Here is a 24545-nt window from a genome sequence, read left to right as displayed (position 1 = left end):
AGTGTTCAAAAGTTATAACCATATAAAGAGACGCAGGTCAGAATCCAAAAAATGGGACTGAGCCTTAAGCTACAAAATGGCTGCGTCCTTAAGGGGTTAAGTAAATATTGTAAATTGTATACATTACCATAGACCAATTCTTAAACTGTGATTACAGGTTAAAGGGGTCTTCCCACGAAGACAAGTTAGGCCCTTTCCACAGGATAGGGCCTAACTTGCTGATCAGTGGGAGTGCTGAGACCCCCGCAGATAGCAAGAAGTGTCTCCCTGACTGTCTCTGACTGTCTCTGGACTGTCTTTATGTCTGTCTCTCTGTACGTGACTGTCTCTGACTGTCTCTCTGACTCTGGACTGTCTCTCTGTCTGTCTCTATGTATGTGACTGTCTTTGACTGTCTCTGACTTTCTCTCTGTATCTTACTGTCTCTCTGTCTGTTTCTCTGTATGTGACTGTTTTTGACTGTCTCTCTGTCTGTCTCTGGGCTGTCTCTGTACGTTACTGTCTCTGACTTTCTGTCTCCCGACTGTGTCTCTGGATTGTCTCTCTGTCTGTCTCTCTCTACATAACTGTCTCTGTCTCTGACTGTCTCTCTGTACATGACTGCCTCTGACTGTCTCTCTGTCTGTCTCTCTCTATCTTACCTCACACATAAGCTGTTTTATACTCAATGCCTATAGTAACCAATCAGAGCTTAAATTAACGACCTGTGGCTCACCTGACGGCTCAGTTTCTAACTACCAGCAGACAATGACTCCTGTATATGGTAGGGCAGGGAGGTGCAAATTTTGGTTCAAAACTTACTCTATGACGTTCCCTGAGTCACATGGAGCGGCTTTGCAAAATTTGGTGATTGTAAACGCAACGGTGCTGATTCCTTTAGCGGACATATACATACATACATGCACACATACATACACACATACATACATGCTTTATATATTAGACATTCTTCTGCTGCCATCAGGTCTTCTGTGCCTGGTAAAAATCCTAAATAAGGACTCAATTACTATAAATTCAAAACAATAATCAGAACTTATTTTCTCCACTGTTCCAGTGCTACCAGTGCATGTTAATAGTTTTAAAAGTTTTAACCCATTAATGGACATTAATTAATTACAATTGTGGTGCCAACTGTACATATGATTCTTTAATACTGTAGTGAACATCCTGTACATTGTCCCTTGAGGAAATAGATAGTAATGACAAGTTGTCCACAAAGAGTTAAAACAAGACGAAGCATAGTCTGTATAAAAATGATATACCAGGATTCCAGAATGTCATTTACTAACAGAGTTCTGCTGCTAGAGCAATGTCCATGAATCCTTTTTAGATGGATACACAGACAGATAACACACTGGGCCTCTGTTTTGGTTGTACCCTGCAGATTTTCTTTTAGGATATGTTCACAAGAAATTGATGATATTTTCTTGAGATCTCTCCTGGAACTTTAGCTTGTTTCTGGAGCAGAGGAAGGCTGTCAGGGGTTTTCTTGTCCCCCAGGTCATACTTGGTTTTACAAATAAGGGCTGCCCACTTACTTGAAGAGAAGAGCTCCACATTGTATTGTCATAGCAACAGCTACAGAGCTGTACCATACATGCGAGGCTCATAAATCTCTGTACATCATACTGTAAATATGCAGCCTTTATTGCAGTACCGTACGCACACTTTTCTTATCCACTTTCCAAGCCAACATCTGCCAGGAGGCCAAGACTGAATATTAGCTGAAGCAGCTGTGCCAAAGCTACCTTTCTGCACACCCTCAGGCCAACAGTAGGGTAACATAAAGCAGATAACAGCAGTCATTTTCTGAAGTTTTTTCCAACTGATTACAATAAATTGTATTTAGAAGAGCCATTATATTACCAGTGTCAGTTTTTATATGGCAGAAACTTCAATTTTGGGCCAACAGTTTAATATCGACTGTGATTACAGCATGTGTGGGTATCGTAAACCTGCAAGGTGCTGACAAAATTTATCACTGCAATCCCTTTTTAATATTCTGTGCACTGTGGTAGCTGTGACTACATAAGCATTATTGTACATTGTAATAAAAGAGCTCCTGATGTGCACTGTGCTTGACAATTTCCAACACTTGTATACCATTGAATGAACCCATGCATGTCCTGCCGCTCGCCCAAATAGTGAGAGCGGGACTGTAGGTCTCCAGATTGCAGTGTGTCCTTCACTTTAATCATTTTGCAGTGTCACTATGGGGATGCTCGGGAGAACCTGGCTATTACAGTAGCGGAACTACAGTATACTGCACCAAAACCCTAGACTAGAAGCAAATGCAAATTTAACAAAAAGTAAGTTATTGTTAAAAATAAAGGAAACCTCATTTAAAACAGCAAAAATGTTTGAACAAAACTTAATTTAAACAGTTAATTTTGGCAGAGTAATAGAGCTTCTGTACAAAATACAGACAACATTGCCTAGTGCTGAGGACATTGATGATTCTCAGATCCTCTACTGCAGTAGAAATATATCAAGTAGATCAGGATTTCCTTACCTGAGCAGAAATTTTATGCTGGCTCTAGACTAGTGACTTTCTTGGCATGAGAGTCCTGATTTTGTTTGTTTTAAAACTCTTTTTATTGATATTTTTAACTTTTAAGTGTACCCATAGCATTTCTGGTTTACAGAAATACAAATTCAGCATGTGACCTTAGTATATGAACAAGGAAAAACCCATAACAAAACCATGCAACCAACAAGGCAGGGATGTCCAAGGGAGAAAAAGGAGGGGGCAGAAGGGAATTGGGTTGTATGGTAGTGGCCTACACTTTACGAGTTATACATCTAAGAAGGGTTTTCATGACCAGTAGCCGTATAAACTATGTGGGTTGTTTGGCAGAGGAGGTATTTTTTTCTCCAGTTGTTCCATGGTTTCCACAAGGCAACAAATTTGTTTCTGGTACCCACGGCTAACTCTTCCATTCTATACATTTTGCTGACTTTGTCTACCACCCCTATATAGTTGGAGGGTTTTCCGACCTCCAAAATCTGGGTATCAGGAGTTTTGCTGCCAAAATCAATATGGTGGTGAGATCATGTTTCCATGTTTTAAAGGAGCCTGACGGTTTCCAAAGTAGAGGTATTGAGGCAGGTTCTAACTCAACACGTGACCCATATATCTCAGTGATAGAAGCTATGACTTGTTCCCAGAAAGGTACTATCTTAGCACAAGACCACCAGATATAGTTAATGTCACCATCTGCATTCTCACACCTCCAGCATTCACTTGGGATGTTGCTATCGATTGGGTGCAAGAGTTTAGGGGGTCCTATATCATCTTGTGAGTAGTTTATATGAGTTTTCTTGAATTCTAATACATCTTAGGAACCCATGTGCGTTGCATAAGATCTGAGTAATTTCAGTTTAAGAACCTAGGAGTACCTTCCGTTTGCAGCTTTAGTAATTCACAGTCAATTTTAGATCACATTCCCTTACTGCAATCTGATCTCGATCCAAAGGAGATCCAAAAACCATGTTGTGTGGAACTGCTCCGGGACTACACTATTTAATTGTTTACACACTTGTCTTACTCTATGTGTCTGCAAAAAATCTCCCGGGGCACATAATGTTAGCACCTTTTGCTCTGTGGGGAGGGTCTTTCCTGACCCTTTTGCTATGTATATAACTGTCAACTCTCTAAGTTTATGCCAACATGACGGTTCTTTGGACCTTTTACGAAAGGTAAGAGTGAGGCGGGCGTTAGTCCTGGGACTTTGGGAAATATTTTCCATTTGGTCTGTAAGTTACCCATAACTTTGATTACCATTTTGATTAAACAACTATTACAAGGTGTAGGCTGCAAGTGTGGAATACCCCACAGCTGCAATTTCTCATAATGTGATAGTAAGTCACGTTCTAGTTGGATATCTAATGAGGTGGATTTTGGGTCATGCAAATCTAGCCATCTTTGCAACTGCGTGGCCCAGTAAAGAGTGGTAACATCAGAACCCTCATAATTCCTTTCAGCCTGACTCTGACTTGTTGCAAATAGAAATGTCTAGATTTCCCAAAGGCCCAGATAAAAGATGTGAATAGTCATGTTATACGCAAAAGTAGGCTTTTGGAAACTCAGTAGGGGCACTCTGTAGATGACAGGTAAATTTGGGTAGAATGTACGTCTTTCACAGGTTCTTCCTCCCGAACCACAAATTGATAGGAATTGTAAATGCGAGTCAATGGCGCCTAGTAAAGGCACATAATGGAGATGAAACAGGTCTGCAGGATTTTTGGGGAGCTAAGGACTTTGAGGGCCACTGAAATACGAAGGAAAAAGTTCAGAATTTCAGATTTATCAAAATAACTAGCAAATCATCTGCAAATGCAGTGTTTTGTGCATTGTACCTTGAATCTGCATGCCATGTTTCTGGATCTTGTCTAATACTTTGCAGCACTGTTTCCATTACTAATATGTAGAGGTATAGGGACAGGGGACATCCCTATCAAGTGCTATTTCTAATCTTAAAAGGGGAGAAAAAGATGCCATTGAGGAGTTATCTGCTCCAATAAATCTGTCTGGGATGCCAAATCTCTCCAGGATATTGGTCATGTATAGCCAGCTAACCCTAGCAAAGGCCTTCCCGGCATCTGTTTGAGTACTTCTAACGTATAACCCTACATTTGTTGTCTCGTCCCTGAAGACCTTTAACAAACCCTGTTTGCTCAGGAGAAATGAGTCTGTGTAGAAGGTGCCTTTGCCCACCACTTCACATCCGCAGTCAACAGGGAGATCGGCCGGTAGTTACTGCACCTGGTAAGGTCCTTCTGTGAGGTTTGGGAGGTTATAAAGAGCCTTATAAAAATTCCACTATATATTGTGGTTTTCACCGTAGAGGTAGTAATAGAGTGGACAAAGGCTTTCTCCCTTTGCTTCTTCACCAATAAAAACATTCATTTGTTTCCTTTGTCCCACTGCATATATAATTTATGTTTAGCCATTTGATGTATTTTGGCTGATTTCACATTTAAAAGGTAAGTTCCTTCTTTGTGAAGTTCACCGTAGGTGCATTGTCCGACAATAATGCACTGTGCCGCTATTCATTAAGATTGTGCGCCCGATATCCTGCATGTGTCGCTTTCTAGGTCAGGTCCGACAGAGTTCAGCATCTTTTAAGTGGTGCATCTAAGTGCATGGGCTTGCGACACAAGCAGACACTTGTTAAATACTTGTGCAAGCCATGTTATCCCCGAAAAAGGCACCCAGTCTGACGAAAGTGAGCTGCGCGATCCTTAGTAAATAAGCCCCAATGTATCCTAAGAACATATTTTATAAGATCTGGTGAGGACCTCACTTTGTATTATTAAGCGTATGTCCATAATATCTGATTTTTTTGAACATGTAGTCTTTAAATATATCATCAAAATCTAGCATGATAAACCAGGGACTCTTACTCACAGATCCAAGCACTGTGACTGTGGTAATCTTCTTATATTTGTCATCCATGGCTTCCTTCCTTCTAAAATCAAACCTGGGTGTTTAGACAAGTGCTACAGCCTCTTCACAGCACACAGCTTTTAGAAGCTGAGCTTGGTATTACAGTTCCGTCCCATGGTACTGAACAAAAACCAAATCAGATGACCAATGAAACAGAGAACCACAGAACGAGAAAGCAAAGTCAGTGCTGTGTACTATGAGGTTCTACAGTAGCCGATATGCGTATTTTGAGGTTTTGCGGCCGCTGAGATGGATTTTATGATGTTCTGCAGCAGCTAATGTGTGTGCTTTGAAGTTTTGTAGCAGTTGAGATATACATAATGATGTTGTGCAGCAGCTAATGTGTGTGTTTTGAGGTTCTGCAGCAGCTGAGTTGTGTATGATGAGGTTCTGTTGTGACTTTTATTCAGTATTAGTTTAAGGGTAATTCTGTTATCAGGGATCTTTGGAGAAGCAGTATTTTCTCCGGGGAGCAACATTTATTTCATTGAACAATATTTTGGGAAGTGAAGTTTTACTTAGAGGCCTCCACCACCCTAAACCCAGCCTGGAGCACAGCCAGGAGAGGTGACTGGTACATGCTGTGGCAGCAGGTTTGGAGTTTCCTCTCATGTCCCTATGTACCTTTTACCTACTCCATTTACATATACCTAACCGCACTGTTACTTAGGTTGGAAGACGGTTGTGTGGCCACAGTTTTATTATAATGTGTTATTCTGGGATATAAACCTCCTGGCAGCCATGTCTAGGGCTTGAGGACGTGTAGCCCTCCATGGTGACTGCCGCCTTCTGACATCCAGCCTGAGCCCTAGGGAGATTAGGTAGAGCTCAGCTCTGCTCCTGTCCTCTCCTGACCCCTTACATTCCAAACTCCTTTCCTGCTCCTCCCTATATCTATGCACCTTTGCCTCCTGATAACCCCGCAGCCCCCTGCATCTTGGTTATGTACTTTGGAGCACACACAGCACTTTGTATGGATGTAGCGAGGGCGTGCCCTGATGTAGCTAGTGCCTCTCTCCACTAGATGGCGCTGTCTGACAATGCACCTACGTAAACTGCGTAATTCAGCCGCACTTGGCACTCCAATCACCGCGCGCCGTTACGTAGACTGTGGAATTCCTATTCCCTATTCCTGTACGCAGTGACGTGCAGGGAGTGAGGAGTTTCCGGAGCTGTGGATGTATATGCCGGGCGGCGCCGGTGCACGGAGCCCAGGAGCCTCTCACTGCTGCGGCATACAGCTGCGTCACCCAGGGATGAGGGGGTACAAGCTACAGACTCCGGGCAGCAGGTATGGGGTGACACTGCAGCCTCCATAGCAGAAGATGACTATACTTTATCATGTATCCACCTGTAGAAATGATGTAGTATGTGTACATGTATGTATAGAGTATATGTACATGTATGTGAGTATAGTAGATATAAATATTTATGTACAAGTCTGTATGTATGGATTTGTGTTTAAATATATGTACACATATATGTGTACATGTGTGTAAGGATTGATGTATTTATGTATGCATATATGTATGTGTATATATATGTGTGTGTGTGTGTGTGTGTATATATATATACATATATATATATATATTAGTACTGAATGTCAGGATCAGGTCTGGGGTGTGCCACCTACCACATTGTATAGGGTTCCTGTATGAGTAGCTGCTCTTATCTTTAGGGTCTTCCTTTGATGATTTCCCTGGTCCTTTCTTATATCCTCTAAGATCTGTCTGTGGCCTGCAATTTGGTACAAAGTCTTGGTAGAAATATTATGAAGTATAATCTGTGCTTGGTATATGCCACATATATCACCATTCATCCAGGAGGTAGGTGTGCTATGCCAGATCTGTGTTTGGTATATACCACACATATCACCATTCATCCAGGAGGTAGGTGTGCTATGCCAGATCTGTGTTTGGTATATACCACACATATCGCCATTCATCCAGGAGGTAGGTGTATACCACAGCGGTACCCAAGCACAGAAATGCTTATTCATGTAGGAGGAGGATTGAAGTCCAGGCTCTGTGCCCATTCTTCACATACAGCAGATACATTATCACACTTCTGCTCTATTATTGCTTTAGTTGTTCTAATTCTGAATCCGATTTTATAATTTTTCTCCAATTTAAGGCCGATGAGGATTGATCATCTCTCCGTTAATACTTGTATTAACATAACCTTAATGTAATAATCCTCCTCTGTTACTCCTTCTAGGAATTTATGATTAAATTGTTGGTGTTACCATTCCCCTTGGCAAAGACACGTCTGGTACTGTGTGTTCCAATTGGACCATCCGCAACTGGCATTGACTTGTCAACTGATGCTTAGCAGGAATAACAGAGGAACAAAGACTACAAGTACTAGAAAGCAACATGTACGACTAGTGACTAGTCCTCTTTTAGATTTATTTCCACTTACTGGAGCTACACAGTTATATAAATAGCAGATTTGCAATGTATCACTGCCCTGCCAATCTGTATGCAGGAAGCAGGCTGCTATTTATGGAAGTCTGTAGCATAACAGCAATTGGGTAAAATGGGATATGTTACAGGTTCCCAGTGGGAAATTACTGTTTCTGCAATTGCTCTTTTAATATAGCTGGAACAATGACACTGATTTATGTATCTAGAGATAAATGTATTCTCCTTTAGTTCTATTTGACTTGTATTGCAGTAAGGACGAGCGGCAGCGATGTGCCAGCCCGAACGTTGATAGGTGAAATTTACAACTGCAATTGAGCATGGTGGTAATTATCATGAGGAATATTAATATTGGGCACACTGCTTATTATCACACTGTCAGCTGTGTGTATGTTAATGCCTTTGCTCATTGTGACTGGTGTAGAGATCTGGGTGAGGAGGAGGGGAAGGACAGGAATCTTTACAGCCTCAAGGGATGGATATTCTTGCTGGCAGTTTCCAGTTGCTTCATGTGTGTTTTTCTCCCTAGAGAGCGTGTATAGACAGGCTGCTTGACTTTGATGAAAAGAAACCCACACTTATCTGTCTCTCCTTTCTTTCTTTCTTTCTCCTTTGCATGCCGGCGACCTACAGGATTACAGAGAGGATGGCATGGATTTAGGAAGTGATGCTTGCAGCCGCTCAAGTTCCGAATCCAGCTCCAATAAAGTGACCCCTTGCTCAGACTGTAAGTCATCCCCCAGCCTGGATCTGGCTGCCCTGGAGGATTATGAGGAGGAGGACTTTATGGTGGACAAGGTGAGCGATGAATGGGAGGATGAAGATGAGGAAGAAGAAGTTAGCGGTGACGATGGCTTTCCTAAGGACAATTGTTTTGCAAGGACCGTCACTACCAGGAGCTTAGCAGAAGAGTTTGAGGACATTAAAGGTGGTCATCTTTCTGCCACCAATGGAAACCCCACTCTTCAGCACAAATTAAATGGAAACCTAGTAACTGGAAAGCCCCCAAATAGAGGAAAGCACAGCCCTCCAAAACCTCAGAATAACACTGTACGAGGGTCTCCAATGAACCCATTTGTTGGTACAGGTGGCGTCATGAGGGAGGAACCTCAGCTTCCCACAATGGATTGGGAAGCATTGGAGAAGCACCTTGCAGGACTACAGTTCCAGGAACAAGAATCGAGGAACCAGAAACAAGCAAGATCAAATTACACATCGGTAAGTCTTCAGATTTGTTTGCATTTTTTTAGGTTTCCTTGAAATAACTGTGTTTATTTTGCAGTTAAAAGATATGTAATAGTTAATGTTGCCTCTTGTATTAGGCCTATTTCAAATATGAAAAAGCTGTATGCTACCTGTTGTGTAGTGTTTCTAATTCAGTGGGCATTTACATTTACATGGCCGTATTGCCCACTATGCCGTACTGTGAGCGAGACATTAAAAAAAATATATATATATTTACGTGCAGTATCCAGGGAGACCAGAACCAGTGGGAGGTGCATTCTGTCAGCCAGCCAATAGTCATCCATCATTTGCCAGCCCAAAGTATTTTATACGGATACGGTACGGATACCGTGATATACGTGCACATACATCACGTATGTACAAATTCATACAGCACAGAAATACAAGACTGGAGAAATCATCCGTTCATGTGAAAGGGGCCTTCTATGTAGGTTTTAATGTGGATTTCAGCTTGGATGTCTGTCACAAATCATAAGGGGCTGAAATTTGCTGCAACATTACTCTCTTTTGAATCAGCAGGTACTGATCCTATTCAGAGGCACACAGAGTCCTGTGTTTCTATATTCATACTGGTTGAATGATACTTTGAGTGGTGCAATGTTGGTCCTCATGCACATTAATGTTGTTTTTGTCTGTGTACTATATGTTGTTTCAGTGGACAGCACACAAACAAATTCATTTATATGGGCTCATACACAGAGACCCCACAAACAATAGACCCAGTATATGAGCCAACGGCAAAAGCCACAAGACTCAGAGCAGGTCCTATTCCTGGCCATGTATGCGCCTTGGGCAATCGTTATTGTGGACTGTACACACAGATTACACACAAGCCACAAACATCAGACCAAAAGTCAGTTCTGTATGGCCCACAATTTGTACACAATTTGTAAGGCTTAAAGAGATATCCTACCTATAGAATCAATGCTGAATTTTCTGATGTAGTAATAGGGTGATTTTCTGCTGCAGCACTACAGGATCATGTAAACAGAAGGGTAAAATTCCCAAAGACCAGGCATTTGCTGATATTTAAAGAAGAGAACAGGTGCTGCTCCTATCATTAGCCATTGTCCCTTGAATGGCCTTTGACCCTGCAGACCAGATACTGTTCAGCTCAGAGTCTCATGGTCAGATATTGGAGCCTCATCTAATGTATGACTATAGTGCAGTTTATTTTCTATCTAACTAGTGTTGATTAATGTTTTCTGTGAACCATGAAAAAAAAATTATCTTCAAATAGCAAAAAGTCCTATCTGTGTCCATCAGTCTTTGGTCATTCATTCTGCATGTGGCATCCAGGGATTGGCACATTGGTCATTCGTAGAATGAATGTGACATCAGCACAACAGGACCTGGAGACTTAGGGCCATTACTGGAACCTTAGGTCTTCCTCCCGAGTAGTGAGGGTTTTCCCTATTTTTAGACAATAACTGATACATTTAAATGTATGAACATGGACCACCGATATACGCAAAGTTTATATGGCAGTGTGCGGAAGCCATAAACCTCTCTAGTACATCTATTGGGCGCTATGTATGTTCTGTGTGTATGGAGATACTCTCACTTTTCATTCCATAGCACATGCCAGTTGTGTTTCCTCCCAGACATACATGGAAGTATTTGACACTTCAATGAGTGGACACTTCAATGACGTCTTTATCATGGGGGGAAATGTTCTTTGATATATAAGATGTACACGTGCTTATACTGATAGATGTGTGAGAAGCTATTTCTAATTGTCCTGCATTGCGGTCTTGTGCGTCTTACACTATTTTGTTATGTTTGACACATCTGCTATTCTTTACATGCCATATGGCAATCAGCTCCAGACACCACTCAGTAGCCACATTGAATTCTGATGTGAGACACAACTACACAACTGACATGAGAAAAGGAGCATAGACTTTAGGAAGCGTTTGGACCAATCCGGGAGTTTCTTTTGTTGGCAAAACATTGTCTTCCTAGACATCTGTGAAAAAGTTCCTAAAATGCTAGACATGATCACAGTTCTCCTTTACCCCCTTTTCCCTATGAAGATTTACAAAGGGACATAACCCTAGAAGACGTGTTGTTATAACAGGCAGGTGTAGAAAGATACTATTATACAGAATGACTTTACATGATTGTATTTATCTACCATCTGTGTTTATTGTGATTCCAAATGTTTGTTATTTGAGACTGTTGTTACCATAATCATGACAATATTTTGTGTGTATTGTCAGAACTTCAAATGCATTGAAAAATGATATTGTTACATTGTAGAGTTTACCAGTTTAAACTGTGATGTTACTCCATATAACTAGCATTGTAACTGGATGCTGCTCTACTGATTTGGATTACAACAAAAAGTTTTATATTGTTAATGCATCAGCAAATGCAGTTTATTCCTGGTACAATAAATGATACAGTGTCCCAATATATCTTTTTCACTATTACATTTATTTTCTGGTCTAACCTTGTAATCAGCTGCCCTGATCATGTGATGGACACACATTTGCATGGTTCATCGGTTTTGTTCAGGTTTTTTTATACACTGGCAGCAAATGAATACCACATCAACTATGAAAAATAAGCAAGTACATTAGAAAATTGTATAACATTGCTTAATCAAATGATATGCTTCATTTACTGAAAATGGACAGTCCCTATTAAAGCACATGTATTTCTAATATTTAGGCTATTACTTATATGCCATTGTTCTTGGGCCCCATTCAGCCAAATCCTGGACCATATTGGTCTATGGCGCCTGGTCCCGGTAAGCACATTGGGGCACATTTACTTACATTCCCTCTGTAGTTCACAGAAAATGTATTGTCCATCTATAATGCACCACTCCGCGATTCACTAAGATCGTGCGCGCGATATCATAAATGTGTCCCTTCCCCACTCTGGTTTGACAGAGTTCACCATCTTTTTAATCTAGGTGCACCTAGGTGCTCGGGCATGCGACACAATTTGAAAGTTAAATCCCGCGCTCAGTCCGAGTCAGTTGGACAGTCTGATGGCACACCCCCTAATTTGTTGCTGCATGGAAGCCAGCGCAGCTGAGCCACAAAAAGGGTCTTGTCTGCCACAATTCAAGCGCACCCTCTTCTTAAATACCTGTGCAAGCCATTTTAGCCCTGAAAACGGTGCACTGTCTGACAAAAGTGCGCATGCGACCCTTTGTAAATGAGCCCCATTGTGTCTCATTGCACCCTGACCGAGCCGGGCGGCTATGCTGCGAGGTATGGGACATGCCATATACTCTTCCACAGATGCGGAGACGCTGCTCGGCTTTCAATAGAGAAGGGAGAGGATAAAAGCGCTCACTCTCCTTCCCTTCTCCAACCAGGACCATGTGAATGCAGCCTTAGTTTAAAGTTGACTTTATTCTGCACAGGTATAATGAGGCCAGTGTAGTGGACAAAGGAGATCTGAAGTCACCAGGAGTCAGGATGTTGCTGTCTTTCCTCTGTACTCTACACTGCAACTCTTCTCAACTACAATCTCAGTGAAAAAAAAAAAATATTTGCGGATGAAATATTGCTAAAGAAATATGCGGTGGAGAGAACTCTGTTGGTTACGGGGATAAGTTTAGATACTTTCTATAGTAGATGGCCAGATGGGGCAGTGGCTGGCACAGGATAGAAAAATCAGCCTGGCTGCTGTGATTAGGAAAGATTGGAGTGGAAAGAGTTATGTGAGATCGAGACAGAGTTATTAGACACAAATGAATCAGAGCAACAATAATTGTGATGTTTTCCATAGTAAGAAATAAGTGGATTCTAGCGATGCCTTTAAGGTGTATTTGGCATGAATGTGCAAGTGATTCCATATTTGCAATAAAGGAAAGAAAAAAGCTGGACCCGGTGGCCATGCTATCCAGAAGCTATGGTAGTGCCAACATTTGAGTGGAAATGGTGGGTTTAGTCAAAATTAGATGGAGGAAATACATTAAGTGCTTTTTAAGAAAGATTTGGATCTAGCTAGCTAGAGGACATGATGTTAGAGGCCGGGTGTTTTGTAGTAGTGCTGCATGATGACAGGAAAGGCTGATGTCATTGTAATTGTGTGTTGTGAGCATGGAGATAGCGGTAATAAACATATTTGCTCATATTAATTCCTGTAGGGATGGTGTAGAGAGGTTGGAAACTATGAGTAAACCCTGAGGATTGGCAGATGATACACTAAGGGCGGATTCACATTGGAATTTTTTTTCACACCAGTAATTTTTCACTAAACTCATTTTTGCTTATGGACACATACACATTGGTTTTCTCTTCCTGGCTTCAATGATTTGTCACTGATGTGTTATTGAACCATTCTTTTCAATGGGCTTAAAACTAAACAAATATTTGCCTTTGGTCAAAATCTTTTGTATCTATTATAGTCACACATGCATCAAAAGTTGTGCCTAAGTCACCTCCTTTTTGTCTAAAATCTCTAGTTTGAGACCAGTTGAAGATCATTAACCTAGCATTTTGCAAGTAAGATAACAGAAAGGAAATCCAGATCTTAAAAAGGAAGCAAACATGTTTCCCTGGAACTTGTACAACATGGGCTCAGTGATTCACTCTTGTGTGACAGCCAATGTGATTGGGAGGAAAATCCTAGCAGTACTTGTACATAAATACTCTATATAAAAGTGCTTTATTTTAACTACTAGCTCTAGATAACCTGTATGGAGAAGATTTAGTTGTAAATATCAAGTGATCATGTTTGATTACCTAAAGGATATTAAAATCTACAACTTTTCTGTTAATACTTATGGGTACATGGTACAGATTTTACTAAAAATATAAGGCATGCTTGAGCAGACTTCCAAAGAGAAGGTCACAACTAATATAAATACAGATAGTCCCCAACACTCGACTTACAGACGACCCCTAGTTACAAACAGACCACTGGATGTTAGTAATTTACTGTAGTTTAGTCCCAGGCTACAATGATCGGTTGTAACAGTTATCACAGGTGTCCGCAAATAAGCTTTATTGTTAATCCTGGTGCTTATGACAACCCAACAGTTTTAAAATCCAGTTGTGACAGAGACCAAAAATTGTTGTCAGTTCCGACTTACATACAAATTCAACTTAAGAACAACCCTACAGAACCTATCCTGTATGTAACCTATCCTGGGGACTTCCTGTACTGTTCAGTATCGGGGTCTGTGGGAGGGACAATGCTCATATAACACATAGGCTATTGAAATGTATGACAATAGGACTGTAATGGAATCAAGTCTTACCTCTGATTTGCAGGATATTTGGGGTGCAGCTTTGTGCAGAATACGACATCTGAAATGTTGAGATGAGAACTTATGAGGGATCTGGGTGGAAACAATATTCTCCCATTAGTATGATTGTTGTTTCTGTAGCTGCTGTTATGTTGAATGGTGGTAGTCCCTTATTATTTACAACTTTTGTTGGGATTTTCACTAACAAAAATAAGCTCCGGCACCAGCTCACCCTGAGCTGGTGCCCGGTAGTTCCCTCTTATACCTGCCACTTCAAGTGGTAGGTTTCCTTTAAAGCTAATACTAATACTAATACTAAAGTAAGGTAAACCAGTATGTCCACACCAGTGGCAGTAATACTTGTGTTCTGAATAGAAGTGGCAATTGCCAGAGTTATCTTCCACTAACAAGAATTGGATAGTTAAACTTGTAAGCTCCCTTTCTATCTCCATCAGAGGATAAATGGGAAGCTCCCAAACCCAGCAAAATTGGACATTTTAGCCAACTGTGATATAATAGACAGCAGGATCAACTTTACGTTTAACATATCAAAACTCTGAGGAGTTCGTTATGCTTGTTTTTGTAGCAATGTACGTACATTTTATTATTTTTGTTAATGACTCTTTATCAACCTTTTTCAACTTTTAACTCCTTATCTTTGGAGTTGTTTTACATGTTCACATGTTTTCATGTTAAAGTTTTTAACAGCACAATTTTGGGTTTCGTTTATCCTACTAGCCAACTTTTATTAATAATAATAATATTATTTATATAGCGCACACAGATTACGCAGCGGCGCCAAATTGGTCCCTTTTCCCATGGGGCTCACAATCTAAGCAACCTACCAGTATGTTTTGGAGTGTGGAAGGAAACCGGAGGAAACCCACGCAAACACAGAGAGAACATACAAACTTTTTGCAGATGTTGACCTTGAACCCAGGACCCCAGCGCTGAAAGGCTGTAGTGCTAACCACTGAACAACTGTGCTTCCCCTCTGAGCCACTGTGCTTCCCTCTTTCTGTGCAAAAGAATGCAAAATTGTTTTTCAAATTAAAATTGTCTGCAGGGTGTCTGGTTAGCAACCACAGTCTTCTTCTTATGCGGCACTGTAGAAAGGCATCAGAAGTAGTACACTTAATGGTCGCTGTAAAGGCACACAAAGAAACTCAAGAAACTAGTCAGAGTTTGATGAATTCACCCATTATTTCATAGTCTCTTCCAGATAATTAGAATGAATCAGATCTTCAGGATGCAGTTGTCCTTTTTAAATGCAGAAAAAAAGTTTATACAGAACTAAAGTTTGATGAGTACAAAAATCCTAATAGCAGCAGTTTGAGGATCTCAGTGGCAGAACTACCGCACCTTAATATTACAGCTGGTGTCTATGACTCGCTTGTGTCATAAGGAGTTTACAAGTGATTATATTACCATGCAGTGTGGAAAGGCTCTTCTTTCTGTCGGATAATAGCTTGTATAGGCAAGATGGAGCTCAACTGGGAATATGTGAATACAGGTGTTAATTAAAATTGCAGGAAGATTGACGGCAGGTGCTGTATTCACAGCTTGGCTATGATGATCTATTGAGTCAGACTTGGTGGGAGGCCTGTGATTACAACCTGTAACAATCAGCATGTCCATCTGACTGCAGGAGCTATGTGTAAGATTAGAGAAAAGGAAACTTTTCTGTAAAAATTACTCCCAAATCATTTTTTTGAATAAAGTTGTCTTGTTAATGATTTTTTCACAAAAATCCATATCCAGGTTAGTCCATATTTGTTTTTCAGTCATACAGCAGGTGAAGTCCATAATAATCACGTCACAAATTAAATATAATTTTACATCTACTGTATATTTCTCATGACATTGTCACGAGATGTTGGTAACAACCAATGCAATCCAAACTGGTAAAGAAGTCAGCCCAAGATGACCATAGGTTAGGGTATGTTACGTTATAAATAGAAATAACACGTGTAAAAAGTGTTGAACACATGAAGAAAGAGAGGTGCAAAAAGCCTTATAAAGTCATGACACCAGCTGGGATCTATCAGTTATTAGAAAGCACTCCTAATTAAACTAAAGCTCAATAAAAAGGTGCCTACTGAAGGTTCCACTGAGTAATTTTAGGGCCATAATCCAGAAGTGGGAAGAACATTATTTCACCATAAACCAGTCAAGACTAGATACATCTGGCAAGAGCTTGGACACAGAAGTGAAAATAATTATCAGACAGGAAATGAAATCAGCAGGTATAATTGTTTAAAAGAAAAAAATACCATATGTACTCGAGTATAAGCCTAGTTTTTCAGCACAAAAAAATGTGCTGAAACCCCAAACTCGGCTTATACTCGAGTAAAAAAAAAGTATAGGTTTTACCAAGTTTTTGTGGTAAAATTAGGGGCCTCGGCTTATACTTGGGTCGGCTTTTACTCGAGTATATACGGTAAGTAATGCGCTCAGGCTCCATGGTCTGTATGCTCAACATACATTACTCATATTAAAGCACATTTAAAGTTTGTTGGACATCATTTTAACAATCCTGTGAAATGCTGGAAGAATGTAGTCTGGTCAGATGAGACCAAAATTGAACTCTAAAAGCTAAAACACACATCGGGGCAGATTTATCAAGCAGTCTGAAAGTCAGAATATTTCCAGTTGCCCATGGCAACCAATCACAGCTCAGCTTTCATTTCACCAGTGCTCATGAATATTTTTAAGGGGAGCTGTGATTGGTTGCCATGGGCAATTGGAAATATTCTGACTTTCAGACTGCTTGATAAATCTGCCCCATCATGTTTAGAGGCCAAATGCATCTAATAACACCCCACAAACACAATAAGAACATGGTTTGGAGGTGGGAATATCATGAAATGGGTCTGTTTTTCAGCATATGGAACTGGCAAACTTCATACAATTAAAGGAAGGGTGTATATAATCCATTGCCATATACGAGGATGATGATGATGATGATGAAAGGAGAGTGTTTGTTTAGGTTAAAGTCATCTGAACAACTGTTATGTATGTTCACATGTAGAGAGTGAAGACACCACAGATCTCAGATAAACGCTTATCAATGCAGAACCAACTCAGTCCCTTTAACCTGTCATCCATTAGTTTACTATTATTCTCCTAAACTCCTTTTAGGGTAAAAGTGACAGCTCTTGGCAACACTGCCTACAAAATAGTGTAATCATTTATGAAAAAAGACAAGAATTTTCAAACATAACATTTTATAAAGGTGATTATTTCTACCAACATTCCAAATGTTCACAACTTTGGAATAAAGAATTCCTAGGATAAAGAAAGGTCATTAGTCTTAAGATCAGTTTCTATTTGGAAGACAGAAGGATAAACAGTAAGAGATGGAATGTGGGGGAGGTTTTACATCAAAGACTCCATTATCCTGAGTCCCATTAGTGAAAAACCACCTAAAATTCCTGATGTAGAAATACTCATTGCACCTGCACTTTATAGGGGGTGTGTAGTAAAAATACAATGAGACCATTCATCTTCTTTTTTCTCCCTTATATAATGCCTTTAATAAAAAAAAAAAGTTGTGAAAACAAACTGACTTGGCTAACAGATATAGATATAGCAAGCCCAACCCCCCCCCCCCAACCCCCAAAAAAGAGAAGGAAACAAATGTCTAGACTACAATTATATGACCCCCTTATGGTTTTGCTTATTTGTACAACTTTATTTAGGTTGTATTTATAACTATCAGCATGGCAGTGAACAATTAAAATAAACAAACTTTATTTCACTAATGTTAAAAAATCACCACCCACCATTGGTGATGAAGTACAAAACAAACAACAAAGGTAATACAAATGTACAAACGGACACCTATAGTCAAAGGTATCCTCTAGACATAGATGGTAAATAAAGAGCCAATGAGGTACAAACAGGTATCTCATGTACTGAAAATGGCTAAGATGCAGTAGTCTTACCGGTTCAGACGTTGTATACCTTGCGTGGGTACACTAGATTGTGCCCTGTGTTACCTTCTACGTGATCGTGGCCGGGAGTCTCAGAAAACATCCAGATATGTTCCTGTATGCGGTAGGACAGGCAGGTTGAAAAAGCACTTATTTCTGTCCATAACCCCAATATATGTTAGCTCCCGCCCTTACAAGGGCAGTATCAGGTCTTGTCCTGTACTAATTACCCAGCATCCCCCCTCCCTGACGCGTTTCTTCCTTACTAGGATTCATCAGAGGGATTTCTGGCAGAAATGCTATCAAGAAATAGTAGTGGGACCCCTATAGTGGTCAGGTATCCCTTGGGTGTGGAATAATGGGTATCTCCAAGTGTAGGATAACCCTCCAGGTGTCCAGTGCGGAGACCTGGTAACTGATCCCTGGCTGGTCTAGTGGGGATAAATTACCTATGGAGCGCCCGAGTTTAAATTAAAGCAGTAACACGCCCCCCTGTCACACTCACCAATTAGGAACCTGGTATTGGTTGGACCGTCGGCGTGTGTCGCTTCCCGTTGCTAGACGGCGAGAGTACTTCCAGTCACATGGCGCCAAGCGTACTTCCGGTCACATGACCGGGTCACGTGATATTTCGGGGGAGGGTGTCACGTGACATATCGTCATGGAAACATGACGCTACCGCTGCGGGTGACATCAGTCATCCACTGCAGGTAATGAGCGACTTCTATGCCCAGCAAAACAAGTGACCGGACTTAAAACAAAGCAGCAGGGAGGATGGTTGATCTCTCATGGATGGATGGTTCACCTCTCGGTGAACAAGGCCATGATTAGCTAAGTTAAAGGGATGTACGACCAAATGAGCATCCACAAAGCTCTGTATATTGTTGCACCTCCATACCTCTCCTCTCTTATATCAGTCTATCTCCCAACCCGTGCTCTTCAAACCAGCAGATTATTCTCTTCCTTAATTGAACCTACCACTCATGTCTCTAGGACTTCTCCCGAGCTGTGCCAATTCTCTGGAATGCCCTACCCCAGTCCATCAGACTAATACCCAACCTCTAAAGTTTCAAACAGGCTCTTAAAACCCATCTCTTTAGGCAAGCCTACAACATGCGCTAACTCCATCAAATTTCAACTCTCTCTTTATTAACCAATTCTGTGTGTTCCCCCCTTATGTTTTCCGAAAAACGCCAGGTACCAAACTCCAGGCTTCTCTGCAGTCCCATTAACCTTGGACTTTGTATATAAGCGGCTGATGGCTGGTTCAAGCAGCAGCATTTTTATTTATTAAATTATTTTTATTCCATTCCCTTGTAAAGAATGGCTGGACCATCATACAAGTTGTTATACCTCTTGTGTCACCCCCTCATCCTCATAGACTGTAAGCTCTTGTGAGCAGGACCCTCACTCCTATTGTTTAATATGACTGTTATTACTTTGTAGTGTCTTTTTTTTTATTTGTATATATTCCCCATAATCTGTAAAACGCTACAGAATAAAAAAAATATTATTATTATTATCCGTGTTGAAAAGAAGATGTCCACAACTCACAGATACTTTTTGGTTGATAGAAGTCAATACAATTAATAATTTATTTGCTGGGATTTGTGTCTTTGTTTCTATTTGGAGAATACATATACATAATATCCTATCGCGGGACAGATGCCACTGTATTGCATCCATCCCCAACCTCCACTGAGCATACACTCTTGGAGGTCCCCAATAATGAATCTGTGTATATGTAAGGACAGTTATTTTTACTGGGGGAAATACCCTGAACATCAGCAGCAGCCAATCAATGGCTGCTACTGATGTTTGCTCCCCTTCCCTTGTTCAGGGCGTAGTGGGTGGAACAGGAATATGTATGTGCATACAGTCGGATATGTTGTACCCCTCATTGTAAGGACACGTCGGGAATCCTCCTGACGTATCCTTACAACAGGTGCTACAATCCATGTTTATGTAGCCTAGAGGGATCTGAACAATGCTAGCCAACATTCAAATATGAATAAATCCGCACATGTTTATATTGTCTGGATATCTGCCACATATCCAAAACAATAAAAAAAGATAGAGAGGGAAAATGGACAATGTAGAGTACAGTATGGAGCAAAGCTGATACAAAACAGAAGCAAAAATGAAACAAATACATCATATACAAGTAGATGAGCCCAAAAGTTGTAAGACTGATTACCGGAGCCTAATCTAGAGGAACATCCCCTGCTTTCCATCTCTTACCATCTGTCTTCTCCCTTTTTTAAGTAATAGAAAACTAAGTTTTGTATCTTTACCAGGACAATCTTGATATAAAATCTACCAAGCAGTATAATACCAGTTCTGCACACAGAATAAATAAAACCGATCCTCAGGAGAGTGCGGTGCAGCCCCAGGGGGAGCAACTGAGCACTTTGTTCCATCACTAGAATGTGCCGCTCTATATAGGATCAGACATGTGCGGCAGAGTTCTTCTCCTCTTCAGTGTTAACTGAGATCTGTGGTACAGTGGGTAAAAATTTCAGGCGTATAGTAGGAGGTCCCGGGTGGGAATACATTCCCTATAATCACCATAACAGCTTACCCTATGCAAATCAGTCCAGTAATCCTGTGGTAAGGAGATTGCTGTGTTGCTGTAGATGTGGAGCCTCCTGGAAGTAGTGTGCGTGGCAGCCTTATGTTCACTTTATTTCTATTTAAAGTAAAAAGAAAGTTTTATTTTTAGATCCACATGGATGGGGCTGCTCTGTAATTTACGTTCAGCAGCCAGGAAAGCATCTCTCACTCCTCATATTAGCGTGAATGCTGTATTTATTCATGTAGTCATTGGAAATGTAGACATAGAATTATTTCTCTAAGATATAGTCACTTGGAGAATCTGTAGCCAGCAAGAACTGCTGTAAGCATGGTGATAATGATAATGGACAGTTCCCTCGCTTGGGCTGTAATTAAACAGCGCACATTTAATACCAGACTTCTGCCTGTGTGTCAATAGATTAATGCAAGTAATTCTGTGGAATAAACTATGTCTGTGTACTGAGTTCACTATTTTTGGGTGCTGTTTTGTATGATATACCCCCTAGAGATACTTTATTTTCATGATGAAATTAGTGATGTTTTCTCCAGGAGAGCTCATCCTGCAATGACGCAATGTCTCATGGTCCCTAAGGTTGTGAATATACATGTGACTCAACACCTTCCATCCCTGACGTTCAGCAATGATGGCTGACAGAAGGGCATTCATGTTAATATTGTGCAGACAAAATAAAAAAAGGTATATTCCCCTTAGACTACATTCACATCACGTCTTTTTCACACATTCGGAATATCCTAAACTTAATGGGGCAGATTTACTTACCCGGTCCATTCACAATCCAGCGGTGCATTCTCTGCACTGGATTCGGGTCTGGCCGGGATTTATTAAGGCAGTTCCTCCGATGTCCACCAGGTGGCGCTGTTGCGCTGAAGTTCCCTGGAACGCTCTGGAATACACCGAGCCGGGCTGAGTGAAGGTAAGTGCAAGCTCCGCGACACATTTTTTGTTTTAAATGCGGCGGTTTTTCCGAATCCGTCAGGTTTTCGTTCGGCCACGCCCCCCGTCACTTGCATGCCAGCGCCGATGCGCCACAATCCGATCACGTGCGCCAAAATCCCGGAGCAATTCAGGTGAAATCGACGCAAATCGTAAATATTCGGGTAACACGTCGGGAAGACGCGAATCGGGCCCTTAGTGAATGACCCCCAATGTGTCATCATAACAGTACTTGCTCTGAGGAGGACATTACTGGTAATGGCTATGGGGGATAAATGCAACCGCATAGCATCCATGCCCAGCCTCTGCTGTGGGGGATTCCCCAGTGATTTAATTGTCCATCCAAGACATTTACTTCACTCAGGAGACACCCTAAGCATATGACTGGTTGCTGCGGATGTTGGCTCCCCTTCGTGGGAAGGGAGAGCTGAACTGTAGAACATATCCCACTGTATGTCCTACGTTGTAAGTATCCTTACACTGGAGGGAATAAAACAAAATGTGAATCTAGTCTTACTGTTCCTCTGACCCTCCCATTCTTATACCTCTAAGATTAACCCTTGTCTATGTTCTGCAGGCTTCATGAGACCACTTCTTTTAGTCATTGGTGACTTCAGTTTCGCAGCAGAGATCAAATGTCTGTGTTAATGCAGGAGAATGACAGGAGACCCGATATGGGTCTCAATGGGGTTGGTCTGGGATCAGGTATATCATTATTTATTTATAGAATTCTATAAAAAATAGGGGTCTGGAAAACCACTGCTACTTTTACACTGCTACTTTATCAGATTTATGCTGTTTAATTTCCCTCTACCCCTTCACACACTTCACACATAATCCTATCACTTCTTCGTTGAAGGTTCTGCCAATTCTTGGACTCCACTCCTGGCACTTTCCTACACAACTTGCTTCATGCAGCTGCGTCGTCAATTGGTTACAGCGGTCTCTTGGCACACTCCCACTGTTAGTCTTGCCATCCCTTTACTAGTAGGTTACATCTGTTCAGACAAATCACTAGATCCTTGCTAGAAACATATAAAATTTACAGAATAAAATGTGTTATCCCATGAACAATATTTCACTGAATAAATTAAAGTACATACAGATTGTATACATTATTTATTATATATACCAGACCCCTCTAAGTATATACAGGCAGGACCCCCTACCCCTAGATGGTATATACAGGAGGCACCCACCCGGTATGTAGTACATACTGGCCCCATGTTAAAAATAATACCTCCAGTGCTCCCTGGCCACCACAGTCTCCTCCTCATGCTTCTATGTCTTCTCTGCAGTGATACAGAGCAGTGCACGTGTTGACTTCACTCTGGCCTTTGTCATCATGCAGAGCGGGGCAGATGGATAGGTGCTGCACATCTCTGCGTGTCAATTACATTGGTGTTTTAAAGGCGTCAATATAATTCTTTTTTTTAGTTGTAAGTACTTGGCAAAGTTTGGCAAGTTCTTACTTCTGGTGATCTGCTGCCCCCCTCAAGAGTCTACGTTCTGCCGCCTAAGGCTGCACTCCACAGAAGCAAACAGACATATTTAACTCTGTGAGGGTGCTAATTGTACATTCCCCACCAAAATTACATTAGAAATATATTCATAGAATAAGTTATCAATATTTTGGCCTCAAAAATCACATTTAAAGTAGGATTAGCAGGAAATTAAATAAATACATTACAGACTTTGCTATAACTTTCCCAAAAACAATATTTCAGTTTGCCTATCCATTGCTGCAGAACGCGCGGCCCATAAGGCTGCACATATAACAAATTCCCTTGAAAAGGTTAGATGACAGTAATGAGTGTTATTATAGCAAGAATACATTGATTAAATAACTTAAACACCAATGTGAATGGCTTAGGTTTCCTGTGGGATGATGCTCCATATGAAGTGACTTTTGTAGCTTTCATATGTTAATAACTCATTTTATATCACTAGTCCATGTGGCTAATTCTACTGCACTTTGTTCAGGGTGGAGAAGGAGCAAAGGTTGTCAACAAGGTGAAGAATGTTTACAGGACCTTGAATGACTACACTTGACTCTTGGAAATATTGTAGGATTGTAGGATTTAGTCTTTTTGACGTTACTCAGTGATTCTTTATTCAGAAGGCAACTTAATGTGACAAAGAATCTGTTCTTATAACATGAACGATACTGGGAAGCATCGCTGGGTAAGTCAGAACTTTTGAATGACATAATAAAGAGGAAGAAATGTATTAGTTATATGTGTGTTTATTATTCTTAATTTTTTTTATAGAACTGACCAAATTCCCCAAATCTTCACTCATCTAAAGTGATAGATATAGAAATTGATATTATATTTTCTTGGTAAATCTGGTTATCTATCAACTGTTTTATGTAACCTTTTATTGCAAATACAGAAAAGCAAAACCTTTTTTTTGGCAACCTACACATTATTGGAAAAGAAAATTAAAAATGAAACTTTGTGCGGATCTAAGTCATGGACTTGGTGCTAAAATACTTATAAAATCTTCTAACATTTCCCATCCAACACTAATACATGTGGTATTTGATATCTGCACAGAATGTTTTCTGTATCAGTGGTTCACATAAAAAAATCCCATTCTATCACAATTGGGCTCATCTTTGTGCGGTCCGATGTTGCATGCGTGGCACATCCCAGGAGAACAGTGTGTTTATGCGATAGATCATCTTACAAAAGATGTTAGGAGAAATCCCAACAGGTGAACATGCCCTTAGAGTGTGCGAAGCATT

General features: G+C 40.7%; 1 protein-coding gene across 3 annotated transcripts in view; it reads left to right on the top strand.

Moving 5' to 3' along the window:
- Window positions 1-24545, top strand: part of SCHIP1 (schwannomin interacting protein 1) — a 290784-nt gene that overhangs the window by 224574 nt on the left and 41665 nt on the right. For 2 of the 3 annotated variants that reach the window (XM_072142912.1, XM_072142913.1), the window contains one exon: window positions 8506-9090. In XM_072142912.1, coding sequence (XP_071999013.1) covers window positions 8506-9090 — 585 coding nt within the window. Of the gene's footprint in view, window positions 1-6583; window positions 6741-8505; window positions 9091-24545 lie in introns of those variants that run through there. The other variant, XM_072142915.1, reaches the window with a different exon arrangement.

Source organism: Engystomops pustulosus, chromosome 3 (genome assembly GCF_040894005.1).
Source record: "Engystomops pustulosus chromosome 3, aEngPut4.maternal, whole genome shotgun sequence".
Classification (NCBI taxonomy): domain Eukaryota; kingdom Metazoa; phylum Chordata; class Amphibia; order Anura; family Leptodactylidae; genus Engystomops; species Engystomops pustulosus.
The sequence above is the reverse complement of the archived record's forward strand: the minus strand, read 5'-3'. Positions and strand labels throughout refer to the sequence as shown.